Below are 16,087 nucleotides of genomic sequence, written 5' to 3'. Positions count from 1 at the left end.
GTAGCTTCAGAACCAATTACCAGTTTTCTATAAAGCTTTGGTCTCAAGATACAATATATTGAACAATGGTCCCCCTGGAACCAATTAATATTGTAACTTAAAGGACCACTGTATAGGTTTCTATGCTCAAAACGAATGGTTGGAGTGACAGGTTACCTTCTTTTTACTGTTTGACAACATTTCTATGAAACCTTGAAGTCTTTGACATTAATACAGTTCTATATGTTTTGAATATAGATAAGCATACTTTTTTGAGCAAAAAATGTAAAGGTTAAAAAAAATAAAAGTTCTATTTCCACATGGAAAAGCTTCAATTATTAATGAGTGAGTGTGTGAGTAGACACGCACACTTATCCCAGTCCTTGTCTGGTATAAAATGTCCCAGGTGCACAGAAGGTCGGGAAGTGCTGAACAAAAGTTTCGAGTTCAGATAACAAAATATTGTAGAGTGAAGGCCTCAAGTATACAGTTATGTAGTATGATTTCAAAAATGGCAATACTAAACAATCACAAGTGTAACACTATAGTGCAAAATTGCCCGGTTGTCTATGGTTATATATAAAAGGAAAGCCCAGAAGCACAGAATTTCAAAAGAGTTGACTTATTCCAGGGTAAGGGATCATTGTAAATCAAAGTCTTGGACTATTTTTGCTTTGCAAGATATCTTGTAAAACAAGGAAACAACTGCTTCCTCAATAGTTGAATTCCAGGAATTCTGTATTTTTTCATAAAACATTGTTTCGCTAATAGAATGCAAGTTAACAATAAGACGTTCTTATTTTGATTCTACATTTGAAATTTTGTGATGATTGGAGAACAGTTGGGAGAGAGCCGTTGTTTAACCTTTTAAGGGGTAGTTCCAAGAGAAGAAAACTATACTTGGGTTATCTCTATCTATCTAGAAAATAATCCACAGCACTCAGGATTAAAACATGAAAAAACGTGTGATTTTATTTAATCAAAAATTCTTCAGAAAAAAAGTGCAGCACACAGAAATACGAGAGCGACGTTTCAGAGAACAAACTTCGCCATCTTCAAGCACCTGCCCCTTGGTCGGTGCAAGATCCGCTGACACCACTTCTTCATGCATGGAGGGCAGCTGAACTATCTTTTATATCTATCTAACTATCTATCTATCTATCTATTTTAGGAGTTGACGCTTAATGTAAATCAGGGATGGGGAACCCGAGGCCCTCCATCTGTTGCAAAAATACAATTTCTAGCCAAAGCTTTAGCTGTCCTGGCACAATGACATTTGTAGTTTTGCAACAGGCTGGCGGTCCGCAAGGTCCCAATCCCAGATGTGGATAATGATCCTAATCTACACATGGTTTCGCTGACCAGAAAATTACATGTCATCATCACTACCTGTCAGTGGTATGCTTTTAGTTTAGATAGCCCACATAAAGGTTTTAATACATTTTTTTTTAATACTTTTTTTTTCCCTATGACATCTTTAAAGGGAACCTGTCACCCTGGGAGAGTGGGCCAAATCAACCCCACCCCTGGATAAAGCTCCACATACACCCTCCTGACGGTCCCACTACTAATGCCAGTCCTGTCACTAGGAATTTGCTGCTTGGGCTCTATCCAGGGGTTGGGTGGGTTTGGCCAGCCCTCCCAGGATGACAGGTTACCTATTTATTAAATCAGAGACCATTTAAATCAATAGTAAATAGTATATTTTATTGGTGAAAAATTGCCTCTTTCTCCCCTTTTTAAGCTCCCCCTCCCTTGTAGGCAGGGCTGGACTGCCCGTGTGGCAAGTTGGGCAAATGCCAGACAGGCTAGTGTGCTAAGTGGGCCAGACCATGAAAAGATTGATGCTTGGTTTTCCCCAACCCTTAGCCTCCCTGCACTTCATAAAATAGTAAGACCTTGGTTACAGAAACTGTATAGTTCAGATAGCACCATGGGGGAGAGGAGTTAGGGCCCTATTACACAGGACAATTATTGTGTGAAAAATCGTTAAATTGTTCGAATTTAAACGATAATCGCTCTGCATAATTGCAGGCAGCGATCGAAAAATCATTCGTATGACGCTGATCGTTGATTTAGATCTGAACCTAAAATTATCGTTATCGCTAATCGTTCGCTAATCATTCGCTGTAATTCCATGTTCGTTCGCTCAATCATTTTACTAGTCGTTCAGTGTAATTGCACATTGCTCATTGTTTTGCTGGCATCAGAATAAGTAAATGATCTTAGTAACAATCGCAATAATGATTGTAACTAACAATTATCATTCTGTGTAATATGGTGAACGATTTCAGGTTAACGATAAACAATCTCGTTTGCGATCGTTAGTCGTTAATCATTAAAAATCGCTTGTTGTAATAGGACCCTAATGGCCCTATTCCACGGGCCGTCTAGAGGAGCACACGAGCGCTCTCAGCACTCGTTTGCTCCTCGTTCCCCACTCGCCGCCGCCGCTATTCGACGCGGCTGCAGAAGAGAGCGGGTGAGTGCGGGAGGGGCGGCGGGCAGCTGCGGGGGGGGGCTGCCCGGGTGATCGCTGATCGTCCGGGCAGCCCATAGGATGCAGCAGTGTCTGCTGCCGATGCTCCTATTTAACGGAGGGACGGCAGATCGCTGCTATATCAGTCGCTTGTTTTTCAACATGTTAAAAAACAAGTGACTGCACTCTATTCCACAGGACGATTATTGTCCGTAGCGACCGATATCAGCCGAATCCGGACGATATTCGTTCCCTGGAATAGGGCCTTTAGCCATCAGATTGGTGTCCAGTATCCTGCCAGCCCCATATCCTTCATTTACTAGTTCCCAGCAGGCTCAACCTCATGTTTTCTGCAGGTCTGACAGGTCTGAAGGGAAAGGAGACTCCTTATCAGTACTGATCAAGGCAGAGGTGACGACAATCAGAAGAACAAAATAGTTCAAAACAAAGGGCTTAATGCAAAGGTGGTGTTTATGGGGCTTAGCGAAGTAGTGAGGCCTGGGTTCACACTACATTTTTGTAACATTTTTTTCATCCGTTTTTGTAAAAAAGAAAACAGATAGAAAAACAGATGCATTTGTGAGCATCTGTTTTCATCCGTTTTTGCATTGACTTCCATTATTAAAAAAAAAAAGAAATAAAAATCAAAACACATCAGGTTTTTTTTAACGTTCACAAAAATAAGGTCAGCTACGTTTTTGTGTACCTTAAAAAAAGGATGCATTTTTTAAACCTTTTTTTATAATGAAAGTCAGTGGAAAAACGGATCAAAACATATGCATACAAATGCATAAAAAAACAGATTGCAAAAACATATTGTGAACCCATGCTTAGCAGAAATGCAGACAGAGCTTAGTGGTGGACAGGAATCTTAGGTGCCGCGATCCTGCCCTCTTCTGCTTGCCTATTACAAGGTTCATCAGTCAACAACAACAAAAGCAGATGAGAATAGCAATGTGTGTGGTGTGTCCTGCTGGCTTTCTTATGGGTGCCTTGCTTAGTCTGGCCTCTCCCCATTGACCTGTCTGGCAAGGGTGACCCCACCAGGAGTATTACTCCCACCAGCTTAGCTCAATGGATCATCAAGGCTCGCAAGGTGAAGGCACCATGAGTTAGCCCCTCCACCCTATCCCAATCACCCATCCCAACCCATAATTTACCTGTCCTTTGCTATAATTTGAACCCCCCAACACTACCCTTTAAAGCCCAGGCCCGTCCCAGCCACCTAACGTGGCCCTCATGGTGCCTTTCCCAGCCCCCTAATGCGGACCCTCATGGTGCCCTTCCCAGGCCTGTCCCAGCCCCATAACACGGACCCTCCCGACACCCTATAAATGTATAGTAGTAGAAGATGATGTTGAGGAGTTTAGTAATGGATGCAAGATGTATGGATGTCTATATAAACTATGGGGGAGATTTATGAAACATGGTGTAAAGTGGAACTGGCTCAGTTGCCCCTAGCAACCAATCAGATCCCACCTTTCATTCCTCACAGACTCTTTGCAAAATGCAAGGTGGAATCTGGTTGCTAGGGGCAACTGAGCCAGTTTCACTTTACACCATGTTTGATAAATCTCTCCCTATGTATATAAACTTTTATTGAGTCTTATATATACTAATTTTTAACAAATTAAAAATAAAATGTCACCTAACCTGGCGGCTTATACTGTATATAACAAAGCTGTCTGCCGATCCTCTGCTGCAGGATGTGGCGCCTTCTAGTGGATAAACACTGACACCATTTTCTTACATAGTATAGGCACATATAGGGATGATGGACATTTATCAAGCAGTCTTACAGTAGGAAGGTCCTCTGTTGTCCATAGCAACCAATCACGGCTCAGCTTTCATTTTACCAGAGCTCATTAAAACTTGAAAGTTGAGCTGTGATTGGCTGCTATGGGCAACAAAGGCAATTGCTACTGGAAGACTGTGCGATAAATCTCCCCCTATATGTTCCGAAAATTGCCCCTCAGAAAACATAAGACTTGTTCACAGCTCCAGCGATTGTGGCCGTTGGTCGCCAGCCTCACCAGACAGTTCAGTCACAACATTCTGTGATTGGACAATTTTTTTTTTTTTCAACTGAAGTAGCTTTATTAACAACCGCTTGTTGTTCAGAGTACAGTATTAGGCTGGGTTCACACTACGTATATTTCAGTCAGTATTGTGGTCTTCATATAGCAACCAAAACCAGGAGTGGATTAAAAACACAGAAAGGCTCTGTTCACACAATGTTGAAATTGAGTGGATGGCCGCCATTTAATGGCAAATATTTGCTGTTATTTTAAAACAAAGGCTGTTATATTGAAATAATGGCCGTTATTTACTGTTATATGGCGGCCATCCACTCAATTTCAACATTGTGTGAACAAATCCTGTGTTTTTAATCCACTCCTGGTTTTGGTTGCAATATGAGGACCACAATACTGACTGAATTATACGTAGTGTGAACCCAGCCTTAGTAAGTATACTCGCATCCCTTACTGACAGCAGCTCCCTGTGTACCTCATAGAGCTATAATCAGATTCCCCTTCTCCAGGCCGTGCTGCCCTGCTCTGTGGTGAGTACGTAAGATGGCCGACATGGAGGAACATGTGACCATGCCCTGTCGCCAGTGTCCTCCATAGGCATATCCATCCCAGTGGTGGACACTGGGTTGTGTGGCATGGTCACATGCTCCTTCATGTTGGCCATCTTATGGACAGACTCACTACAGACCAGGGCAGCACACCCTGGAGGAGAAGATGCCTGGGGTGCTGGTTGCAGGTGTGTGCAACTGGTGGGCTGTGGTGTTTTGGGACGACTTGTCACAGTGGCCAAGAGTAGTAGCACACACGCCCGGACACACGGGCACAGGACCTTGGTACAACTAGTGGTAGGTGCATAATTGATAACAGAGTCCCGAGTTAAACAGAAGTTGAACTTTACTCGAAACAGCTTCAGTGCAATACAAAATAGAGTAACAATAGTGCTAGTGCAAAAATATAACAATACTCTTTAGACAGACTCTTGAAGTAGAAGTTAGTAGAAAAAAGAAATTGTTTGCAAGGCTAGTGTAGGGGCTGGCTAGGGGCTCTTGTCTAAGTAGTGACAGTACTGTGCCAGGATGTGTGTTGAAGATAGCATACTTGGTGAAAGAATCCTCATACTCACGTTTAGATATGTCTTAGATGTCTGACAGCCTTCTGCCTACAGAGTATCTGTGACTGCCCAGTAGTAGTAGCGGTAGTATTAGGCCTTTGTCTCTAGATGAAGCTTAGTGCACATTTCCTTTACTGGCGATCAGTCCCTCTTCTTTTCCTTTTGGGGTGACTGTCCTGACTTGAAGGTCCTCAGCGTAGACAAGGGTTGTCCTGGTTTCCGGTTACCTCACGTCTAAGGTCTAGCAGCGCATAACTGCTGTTAGTCTCTTCCCTGTCTGGAACTAGACTCCTCTGCCCCCTGACAGGAACTGAACTGCACAGAAAGCCCCTAACTTATATAGGGCCATGTGACAGGAAGTGTAAGTGAGAGTGTAGACACAGTTAACATACAAAGCATCCTGTAGCTAAACCCTTTTCACATATACTGCAGCTGTGCACAGAGGGAGTGAGACACCTAGTGGCTGGAGTTGAAATCACAGCTTACAGTACTTGGTGTGTCACCTGAGAGTGTTACTTTAACTGGGGGGTATATAACTTAGGCAACCACGTGTGGTGGGAGACTACGAGGGCATGTTTGTTGCTGAACCTACAGTTTTGAAGAGGGCTGTAATGGATCAACCTAAATACCCTAGTATATTAGTTGGGCAGTGCTATTTGGACCCTGCATGATTGTAGTATTGTCACTATATGGTACAGTAGGAAGGTCAGTTAGGTACCTCATAGGGCACAAGGCACGAAAGGTAATAACTATATAATAATTAATATATGCTTGTTTATTATTGCTACATGTCACCCACTGTAGTATGTGTTATATAACTGTAGAAATATTTATATTTTATGTATTTCTTTTATTGCAGGAATAAATCATGCCGAACTACAAGCTGACCTATTTTAATTTCCGAGGTAGAGCAGAAATTCTTCGGTACCTGTTTGCCTATACAAACACTGAATATGAAGACCATAGAATTGAATATAAAGACTGGCCTTCACACAAAGACTGTAAGTTTGAGCACATAGTTTTTTCTCCTGTTGCATCACTGTGCGTTTTGTAACTGACTTTCACATGGAAGTTACTCTGGTGAAATCTTGTAAGTAGCATCAGTCGGTTTCTTATAAATATAACTACCTATATATAGTCAGGGTTGTATGAAAAAAATGCTAGAGATGCCAGTACAAAAGTAGCAAGCGTCACTGAGATGCATAAAATACAGATATGGTTTACCGCACAGTCAATCATATCTAGGAACTGGGCAGAGATGCCAAAAATGTTCAATGCTTCTTCACTACGACCATGTTCCATCATGTGCTGCTTTTGTCTTCTCAATTGTTGGCAGAAAAAAAAAACATTCTTGTGAAACCACAGACCCATATTTTTTATTTTTTTTTTTTGCATCAAGAAGTTTTCATTTGATCTTCATCTAAAAACATAACACGTAAGCTACAAATTTGCAATGCCTGCCAGCTCAGAAGATTTTTAAAAACCCGCATAGTTTTGTTAGGTTAACCCTTCAGAGAGCTTATGAACCCAACAGATGTTTTACAGAAAGTGTTAGAATTAGGTGGTGAAAATAAAAAAAAAAATTACTTTTTCCAATATTGTTTCAACTAATATTGTCTCAATTTTACAAAGAACACAGGACAATAAGTGGCCAAAAAGCCATACCCTATATGTGGTCAAAGCTGCTGTTTGGTCTCAGAAGGGATGGAGCACCATTTTGCATATTTAGCACAAATTTAGCTGGAACCATTTTTGGACACCTGTGTCCCCTATGGTACCAGTACAGTAGAAACCCACCAGACTGGGTTTTCTCGGGGTTTTGTAGTAGGCAGACTCGGAGGCCATGATTTGGTCTCGGGCTACTGCGGCATCTTTGGAAACCCCGCCATTGCATTGAGGGGGTGCTGATGGATGAAACATAGAGCTGTAGTACTGACTGCAGCATCTATAGCTGTAAACTGATTAAACTGGCACAAGTGCGGCAGGAGCTCGGTTGTGATTGACGGCTAGCTCACACTGGCAATTACGTGCTCTTAGTTTCTGGACCCACAGATACGTCTCAGTGTGCTGGTTAGTGTTGGGAAAGGATTAAAATGCTCGAGTGCTCGTTACTAGAGCAAAGCCTTTTCAATGCCCGAGTCCTCGTTACTAGAGTAAAGCCTTTTCAATGCTCGAGTGCTCGTTACTAGAGTAAAGCCTTTTCAATGCTCGAGTGCTCCTTACTAGAGTAAAGCCTTTTCAATGCTCGAGTGCTCCTTACTAGAGCAAAGCCTTTTCAATGCTCGAGTGCTCCTTACTAGAGTAAAGCCTTTTCAATGCTCGAGTGCTCGTTACTAGAGTAAAGCCTTTTCAATGCTCGAGTGCTCGTTACTAGAGTAAAGCCTTTTCAATGCTCGAGTGCTCATCTCGAGTAACGAACTCTATTGAAATAAACAGCATATTAGCAGGTGTCTCAGCAAAGCGAAGAGTGCCTGGTTCACCTTCAATGTGTCTTGCAGTTAGGTATGGCATTTTTTTATTCTAATTTTTGTATATTTTGTCTCTTGAAGGAATGTGTAAATGAATTATACAAAAATTACCATAATGAATGATGATGATGCTAGGAGCTAAGAAACTGTATAAATATTTTTGCTACTGTATGAATGCTATGTCAGTACAGTAGCGCAAATATTTCAACAGCCCCCCAAACACCATCTCTACAGCGCGCGCGCCGGCTTCTGACCGGGATATCTCCGTCCTGGTACCGGCTATGGGAGCGGGACTATGCGAGATGAGGACTGTATAAGGGGATCTAGCCGGGGGTCGGGAGCCTGTCACCCTGGCACGGGGGTGACAGGTCCTCTTTAAACATACCAAATTGGGACTGTATAGATAGTCTAGTATTGTAGCTTTCTGCACTGGACTTGCATACTGTGGGTTAGGACCCTCTAATAGTAATTCTGCCAGTATGACCTCTAACAGTCCAAAGGATTTGCTGCACTTATATTTAGCATTTTCGCAATTTCCCCTTTCGTATACTTGTGTAATACTAGGTTAGATGGATTTGAGAAGCCCATGCTTTCATAACATGACTATGCCGACAAGGAAGAAAAGAAACCATTATAAATAAAAGGAACTTTCCCGTTGTACATTTATCCACTGTCCTATTCACAGTTTAGTATTATTCATTGTTATTTCATTGTCGGCTTTTTCAAGCTGAAGCTACTGTTGAAAGTTGTCATTTGGTGTGATAGACAATCCAGAAGTGTGTACAACATGATTCACAAAAACTGTATCCTTTCAAGGTCAAAGTGTGTAAAAGAGGGAGGAAGGTTCCCTGGGGAAAATAGGTTTTAGCAGCTGTGGAAAAGAAAAGTTGTTTTAATAATTTCTTCTCAACCGTGATATTGAAAAGATGTTTTACAACCGGAATTATAACTGCAGTGCAGAGATGTATCTGACTACAGTTAAAGGGGTTATACAGCGCTACAAAAACATGGCCACTCCCCCCCCCCTCTCTTGTCTCCAGTTCAGGTGCGGTTTGCAATTAAGCTCCATTTACTTTAATGGAACTGAGTTTGAAACCCCGCCCAATCTGGAGACAAGAGAGGGGGAAAAGTGGCCATGTTTTTGTAGCGCTGGATAACCCCTTTAAGCAAGGCAGTAGACTAGTATGTAGTTAGAAACTGGCAATGTTAAAGCTACTGTACTACTAGGTACATCACTTTGTATTTTTAACATGGACAGACCGGTGCTGGCACAGGGGTGCTGACACTGTGGTCCTTTTCTTAGAACTGGTTCCTGCACATGGTGCCGGTCTATTCCCGAGCACCAACCCATCATAAAACACTGGGGACGAGGCCGCCAGGCCCCCAGCGTGACAAACTCCCCTCTGTGATGCAGCTCCATTGATTCTAATGGATCCGTGTCACAGAGAAGACCCAGTGCTTCATGCCGGGCCGGTGCTCGGGAATAGACTGGCGCCATGTGCGGGAAGCAGGTGGTAGCTCAAAAGAAGTATGATTTAGAATTGATTTATACAATGAATTTACACAGAATTGATTTATTCAGTGAATAGCGGCTGCAGAAAACCCTGTCAGTGCACATAGTGGACCGAGCGGCTATGGCGGCATGCTCCGTAGTGTGCAGTGGAGAGTTCTGATGCGCCTGCAAAGATCATCCGGCCGGTACTGCAGTAACGGCCAGGATGATCTTTTCAGAGACCGGCCATTCTGTGACCCGGCCAGGTCACGGGACAGCCGGCCTCTTACTGTGTGTGCAGTAGTGGTGGAGACGGCATTGCTGTGGTGGTGGTGCTTGTGGTGGGATGGCGTCCCAGACGTAATGTAGAAGAAAATCCCGGCACTTCACCAATTCAAGTTTTGCTTATTTTATTATGTGCAAAATCACACAGTACAGGAGGACGCGTTTCGGCATGTTGCCTTCATCAGCTCATGATGAAGTGCCGGAATTGATGAAGTGCCGGTATTTTCTTACTGTGTTGGAACATAGCCTAAAACTGGAGGACAACTTACCATTGCCTGCTTACTACAGTACACTAGGTTTCTCAACCAAATTGTCTTTAATATGTTTACTGAGCGAGCAGGCTCTGAATTGTCTAGACTTGTTTAGGTCTACCCCTTTTATAGACTACTTATGTTTTTACAGTTGTGCAAACCCAACGCCCCGATGCCAGGACCCATATTGTGTATAGGCTCTTATTTTAATGACACAATAAAACCAGATTGTTGTGCCTAAGCAGCTTTCAGCCCAGTGCAGAGCTTTATTTCTCCATGTGCGACATCGAGAATATGTCTACACAATCTACGAAAAAGCTGCGTGGGATTGAAATAAAAAGTTATAATTGCAAGTCTCTCTCCTAATGATAGATGTCAAGCAAAGACAAAGTATAGAGTTGCTAATGTTGCTATTACATCAAAATTATATAGTAACCTGAGGTTTCAATGGTTGGATGACAACATATATTCTTCTCAAACGTGAGTTACAACAGTTTTTAAGGCTGTATGGTCTAAAGCTTTGTCATTTGTTCAATTAAAAATGCTTAGGAATTATTAGCGATTAACTTGGCTTTTAATAGAAAGAAGGAATCTTTTGTTTTTAGGCAAGGGGATATGTATCAGCTCATATATCTGCAATAATGTCCAGGAGAAGCAGCCCAATTCAGACTTTCTGGTGCCAGAAAGTGCCAGAGATTTGTAATTTACTTCTATTTAAAAATCTCAAGTCTTCCAATACTTATCAGCTGCTGTACATCGTGCAGGCAGTGGTATTCTTTCCAGTCTGGAAAGCAGGAAAAGTTTTCTATGGGGGTGCGCTACTGCTCTTGATAGTTCCTGTCATGGACAGAGGTGGCAGCAGAGAGATGAAAAACTGTTCCCTATAGTGGTCTGGAAGCTGTTCCTGTTCTGTTGTTTCCCCGCCCCTTGTCCAGGTGCTCACTGATTGGTGTGATGTCAGTGGTGGGTGGAGTTAAAGATGAGGTGTTACCTTGCCTGTCAACAGAAGAGACCGAGTTCATGTGACTTTGTGGTCTCAGAAGGGAGGGGGGAACAGAGAAGCCGAGACAATGTGGACCAGGAAGTGAGGATTTTCTGCAGCTTCAAGGTATAAGTCGGGATGAGCTGCAGTCAAACGGTCCAATTCATGTAATAGAAACCTATTACACACAAGCTTAGATTATGCGTGGGGATTGAACAGGGTTAAAATTTATTAAGTGGAGCACCTCTTTAAAGGGAATCTGCCAGGACCTCCCTCGACCTTGGTGGGTAGGCCAAGTGTCCCACCAATCAACTATTGATAGCCAAGCCGATGCACAGACTATCAATAATTTTTTTTTCTGTAAAACCTCTTTAGGGTAGCTTCCCACACCGTATCGCCGCAGATTTTCTGCAGCAGATTTGATCTAAATTACTGAACACAGCATCAAATCTGCACCATCAAATCTGCTGCAGATCTGCTGCGGATCCTGTACGTCTGAACGCACCTTTAGGCTATGTTCACACTACGTATGAGTCCGGCCGTAGTGTGAACCGCGAATATACGCACGTAGTTTTGAGGTTGATGCGTTCGCTTGAGAGTATACGATATACGCACGCACAATGCACACTACGTATGAGCTTACGGCCGGATCGTATATGGCACCGTGAAAAGTTAACAAGACCATTGTTTGAGGACGGAAATGTTCCAACTCACGGCCGTGGATTTCCATGCGGTCCCGTACAAAGTAACAAAGTACTTATTTAGCCAAATTGAACTTGATTTTTCGATCCAAAAGGTTCTGTGTGTTTTATTGGGCTGGGCGAAGATTTCCAAGTAAATGACCTGTTTCAGATCGCTTCGAAAGAAGCTAGGGAAGCATAACTGTACTGCGGGTGTATGTTCGCGGTTCGCCCGTATGTTCGCAATCCGACCGCATGTCGATTTTTTTCCAGGCCCGTACTTTCAGCCGCACGTGTACGACGGCGTACAAAATGCGGCCGGAATCGTACGCAGTGTGAACATAGCCTTAAAGTATGTTTATTAGAGTTGAGTACAGCTGTATCCTTGTTTTGCAGGACTCCCCAGGGTTGAATCCAACTTGTTTAGCCACTGCTAATCAAATGCATGCTCGAAGTTCGCTAATCTTTAACGTTCATGCGTAATCATACAGTGTATATTTCTGTCTCAGATGTTTGCAGCATAGAAATAGGTAATCCTTGGGTTTTCCACAAGAAATCTGGTCACTTATTGGCCACAGATTGAAAAATGACCAGAACAGGTAGAATGCACATTGTGGAAAAAGCCATTCATTGTCAGATGATTGTCATCCAATTTAAAGGGATTCTCTGGCGCTGATAAAAAAAGAACATAGTTTTTACAAAGGGAGGCTGGCTTAACAGGGCTTAGACCCGCCTCCCTCTTGATGATATCATTATCACAAAATAGCTTCCTGGGGTAAGAATGAGTTTTCTTCACTTCGTGGTGGGGGACTGGGAGGGGAAAAGATAGGGAAGGGGAGCAGATAGGTGATAGAAGCATATTACAAAGTTATATAACTTTGTATTGTGTTTTAATTACTGGGAAAAAGCTTTTTGCTGGAGTACCCCTTTAAGACAGATTTCAATTCATTATTTATGCCAAATGTTTGACCCATGTGAACATCACCTTACTGTAACCCTGGTTTACCAGAAACAGAATTAAAGAGCTCTCAAAAAGCATTAGCTGTATTCACTCAGTAGAAAATCAATGTAATTATTTCAAGGACTCGGAAAAAAATAAGAAGTTCCTTTGAAGTTGTTTTGAACACTTATTATAAAGCTGTTTTATTATATAAAGGAAGGGACCTAAAAATGTCAGTTAAGCAACACACTACAGAATAAAACTAAAATTGGCTGTAGAATGCACGTCACTTTTCCTATATGCCAAGCCTGACAAAGACAGAAATCTGGAGCCACAAAGACAACAGAGAACGGCCTGTGTGTCCTCCTTCTGCACTATGAAGGCTCCTTTAACTGTACTAGACTTCATTACAGTTTCACAGAATGTCAGAATGTAACACTTTTTATATAGCATATATTAGCCTATGTATTTCTTTTTGTTTTCCTGCCCATCACATGGATTTATGGAAAATTAGGTTTAGGTTTTATTTAATTTTAAAGTTTTTTCTTTAATTTTTTTTTATTAGATTTGTTTCAGAATGTCTGGCTTACTGCTCAATGGGTGTCAGTGTGGCTCACTAGCTTGTCAGAATATATTCTTTAAAAATCATTTAGTAAGCTAGACCCCATAATGTAAAAATTTTTTGCAGGAAAAATAAAGGAGTACCACAAAATTGGAGCATAAAAGCAACCTTAAAGGGGTACTCCTGTGAAAATTTTTTCCTTTAAATCAACTGGTTGCAGAAAGTTATATAGATTTGGAATTTATTTCTATTTAAAATTCTCAAGTCTTCCAGTACTTATCAGCTGCTGTATGTCCTGCAGGAAGTGGTGTATTCTTTTGTCTGATAAAGTGCTCTCTGCTGCCGTCTCTGTCTGAGACAGGAACTGTCCAAAGTAGCAGCAAATTCCTATATAAAACCTCTCCTGCTTTGGACAGTTCCTGTCTTGGACAGAGGTGGCAGCAAAGAGCACTGTGTCAAACTGAAAAGAAAACAACAGTTCCTACAGGACATACAGCAGCTGATACGTACTGGAAGACTTGAGATTTTTACATAGAAGTTAATTACAAATCTAAATAACTTTCTGACACCAGTTAATTTGAAAGAAAACTCTTTTCGCTGGATAACCCCTTTAAGGGAATGATTCTTTGCTAGAGGGACTTGGCAAGAGTATATATCTCACATGCTTGTCCTTTTCATTAAGGGTAGCTTCACACGTACCGGATTTGCAGCGGATTTTACGCTGCAAGTTAGCAGCGAAATTCACTGCGAATTCTGTTACAGTGAAGTTGAATGGGTCACACTGATTGGCTCATGGGGACCGATGGGAGCCGGGAGCCTCACATGCAGTAGGTAATGTATGCTCCGGGCCGGGGGCTGTGGGGGGTTAAAGGGGCCGGGTCACATACTGGCAGCAGAATGAAAATTCCGCTGCGGGTATGTGACTCATTCAATTTCACTGTAACAGGATTTGCAGTGGATTTCACTGTAAACTCGCAGCGTGAAATCCACAGTGAATCTGGTATGTGTGAAGCTACCCTAAAGGAGTATTGGGGTATCAGAAAATTATTGTGGGCAGGACAGGACGGCTGTGATGGAGAGCTGAGGGAAAGCAATGCATTCTGGGAATTGTAGTACTGAGCAACTGCTCGACCAGGAAGTACAGAATTAAGACCCCCAACACTTGTGCTGCTTGGCGACCACTTTCTCCGCCGGTGGCGGCTGTGGGGTTTGAGGGGGCCCTTGGGATTTGGGTCTGTGACATTGGGGTTGCAGGGCCATTCCGTGGTCCCCCTTCCCTGTTTGCGCCTGCTTTGCGGGGTTGGCGTTCGCTGACCAGCACAGTGATGTTTGGTTAGGGACTCATGTGTATCAGAGATCTGCACGTGGTAGATGAGGCAATATGGTTTGATCAAATTATATACTAACTTCTGATGTTGGTTTTTAATGTAGCTGAACAAGCTTTCGTATCAACCATGAGTGCGATGTGCAGCCATTTCTGTTTCTCCAGGCTTGTGCATTTCTGATAATATGCCTTGGCTCAGTCAGAATAAGATTTCAGTAAGAAACCTCCAATCCTGGCAGTTGACCTGTTACGTACCCCTGTCAAATCATGACCATGGCACCATGGCCAATGAGTTGGCTGATATCCCTTACCCCACTGACAGTCCAGTGATACAATTACCAGCTGCCAATGGGTTTCTGTAGACCCCCAGGCCTGCCATGTACATTTGCAATCGCAGAAATCTTAACCCCCCCCCCCCTGTGCTGAAGGCACAACTCTATAGATTGCCGCTAAGCATTATCATCAATAAAATAAGGGAAAGGTTCAGTGAAGCAGCACAAAGGATTAGCAACCTAGAGGAAGAGCTGAATAAAGTTAAAAGAGGGGTAGACAGCTTGACACTTGACACCATCCTGTCACTTGATGCCACTATTAGCCAAAGTGAATATCTGCCGTATTTGGCCGATTAGCGGCCACTACGGCCGATAATCGCTTATTGTAACAGAAGGCAAAGATTAGCTGACATGAACGCTGTGTGTAGTAGGAATGGCGACAGCAGACCGCCGCTAACTCCTATGGGCTTCCCCCCACAGCTCCCCTCCCCCCTCCCCTCTGCGCATTTACCCGCTCACTGTCGGCTGGTGTAATAGTGCCAGGAACCGAGGAAAAAGTGAGTGCTCACCAAACAGGTCTGCGCTTACTTGCTCCTGGATATTGCCCTGTGTAATAGGGTAGGGTGGAGGGTGACAGGGATGAGTGGGAATATCTACTGTATGGGAAACTTTGAAAAAGTTTGGATTTGGATTCATAGCAATGATAAAACTGCTCTATAGTCATTAATGGGGTAAATTCTGAAATCTTTTTGCTGCCTAAAAGGAAACCACAGGGATGCTCCCTCTCCTCTCTGCTCTTCGCCCTTTGTATGGAACATTAGCCAGTATAAGATCTGGACCCTGATTGAGGGTGTCATTGTATGCCGATGACGTACTTCTGCTCCTGAGGGATCCATTGGTAGCTGGTCCCCGGGTTATGGAATTGAAAAAAATCATAGGTCATTTTTCCAGATTACCAATTAATCCCATTAGGTAATCTTACCTTTAACTTTCATTAGCGGCAATATAGCAGCATGATTAAGCTTGAATAACTCGGCGTCAGGTTTTGTCTTGCTAAATCATAGCTTTTTTTTTTTTTTTTCCTGCCACAATCCCTTACTGTTCAGTGTCTGCATTAGGTATCGTGTCTTACAATAAGTTTCATTCAGTGAAATTGCTGCTAATTTTCTATTGATGGCTACACAGACTTCATTTACATAGCAATTCATCTCGTACAATAATGTTCCTGC

General features: G+C 42.7%; 1 protein-coding gene across 2 annotated transcripts in view; it reads left to right on the top strand.

Moving 5' to 3' along the window:
• HPGDS (hematopoietic prostaglandin D synthase) overlaps window positions 1–16,087 on the top strand; it is a 49,689-nt gene that overhangs the window by 12,691 nt on the left and 20,911 nt on the right. For both annotated transcript variants that reach the window (XM_069978333.1, XM_069978334.1), the window contains exon 2: window positions 6,462–6,603. In XM_069978333.1, the coding sequence (XP_069834434.1) occupies window positions 6,471–6,603 (133 nt within the window). In that variant the 5' untranslated portion in view covers window positions 6,462–6,470. The remainder of the gene's footprint in view (window positions 1–6,461; window positions 6,604–16,087) is intronic.

Source organism: Dendropsophus ebraccatus, chromosome 7, assembly GCF_027789765.1.
Source record: "Dendropsophus ebraccatus isolate aDenEbr1 chromosome 7, aDenEbr1.pat, whole genome shotgun sequence".
NCBI classification, from domain to species: domain Eukaryota; kingdom Metazoa; phylum Chordata; class Amphibia; order Anura; family Hylidae; genus Dendropsophus; species Dendropsophus ebraccatus.
The sequence above is the reverse complement of the archived record's forward strand: the minus strand, read 5'-3'. Positions and strand labels throughout refer to the sequence as shown.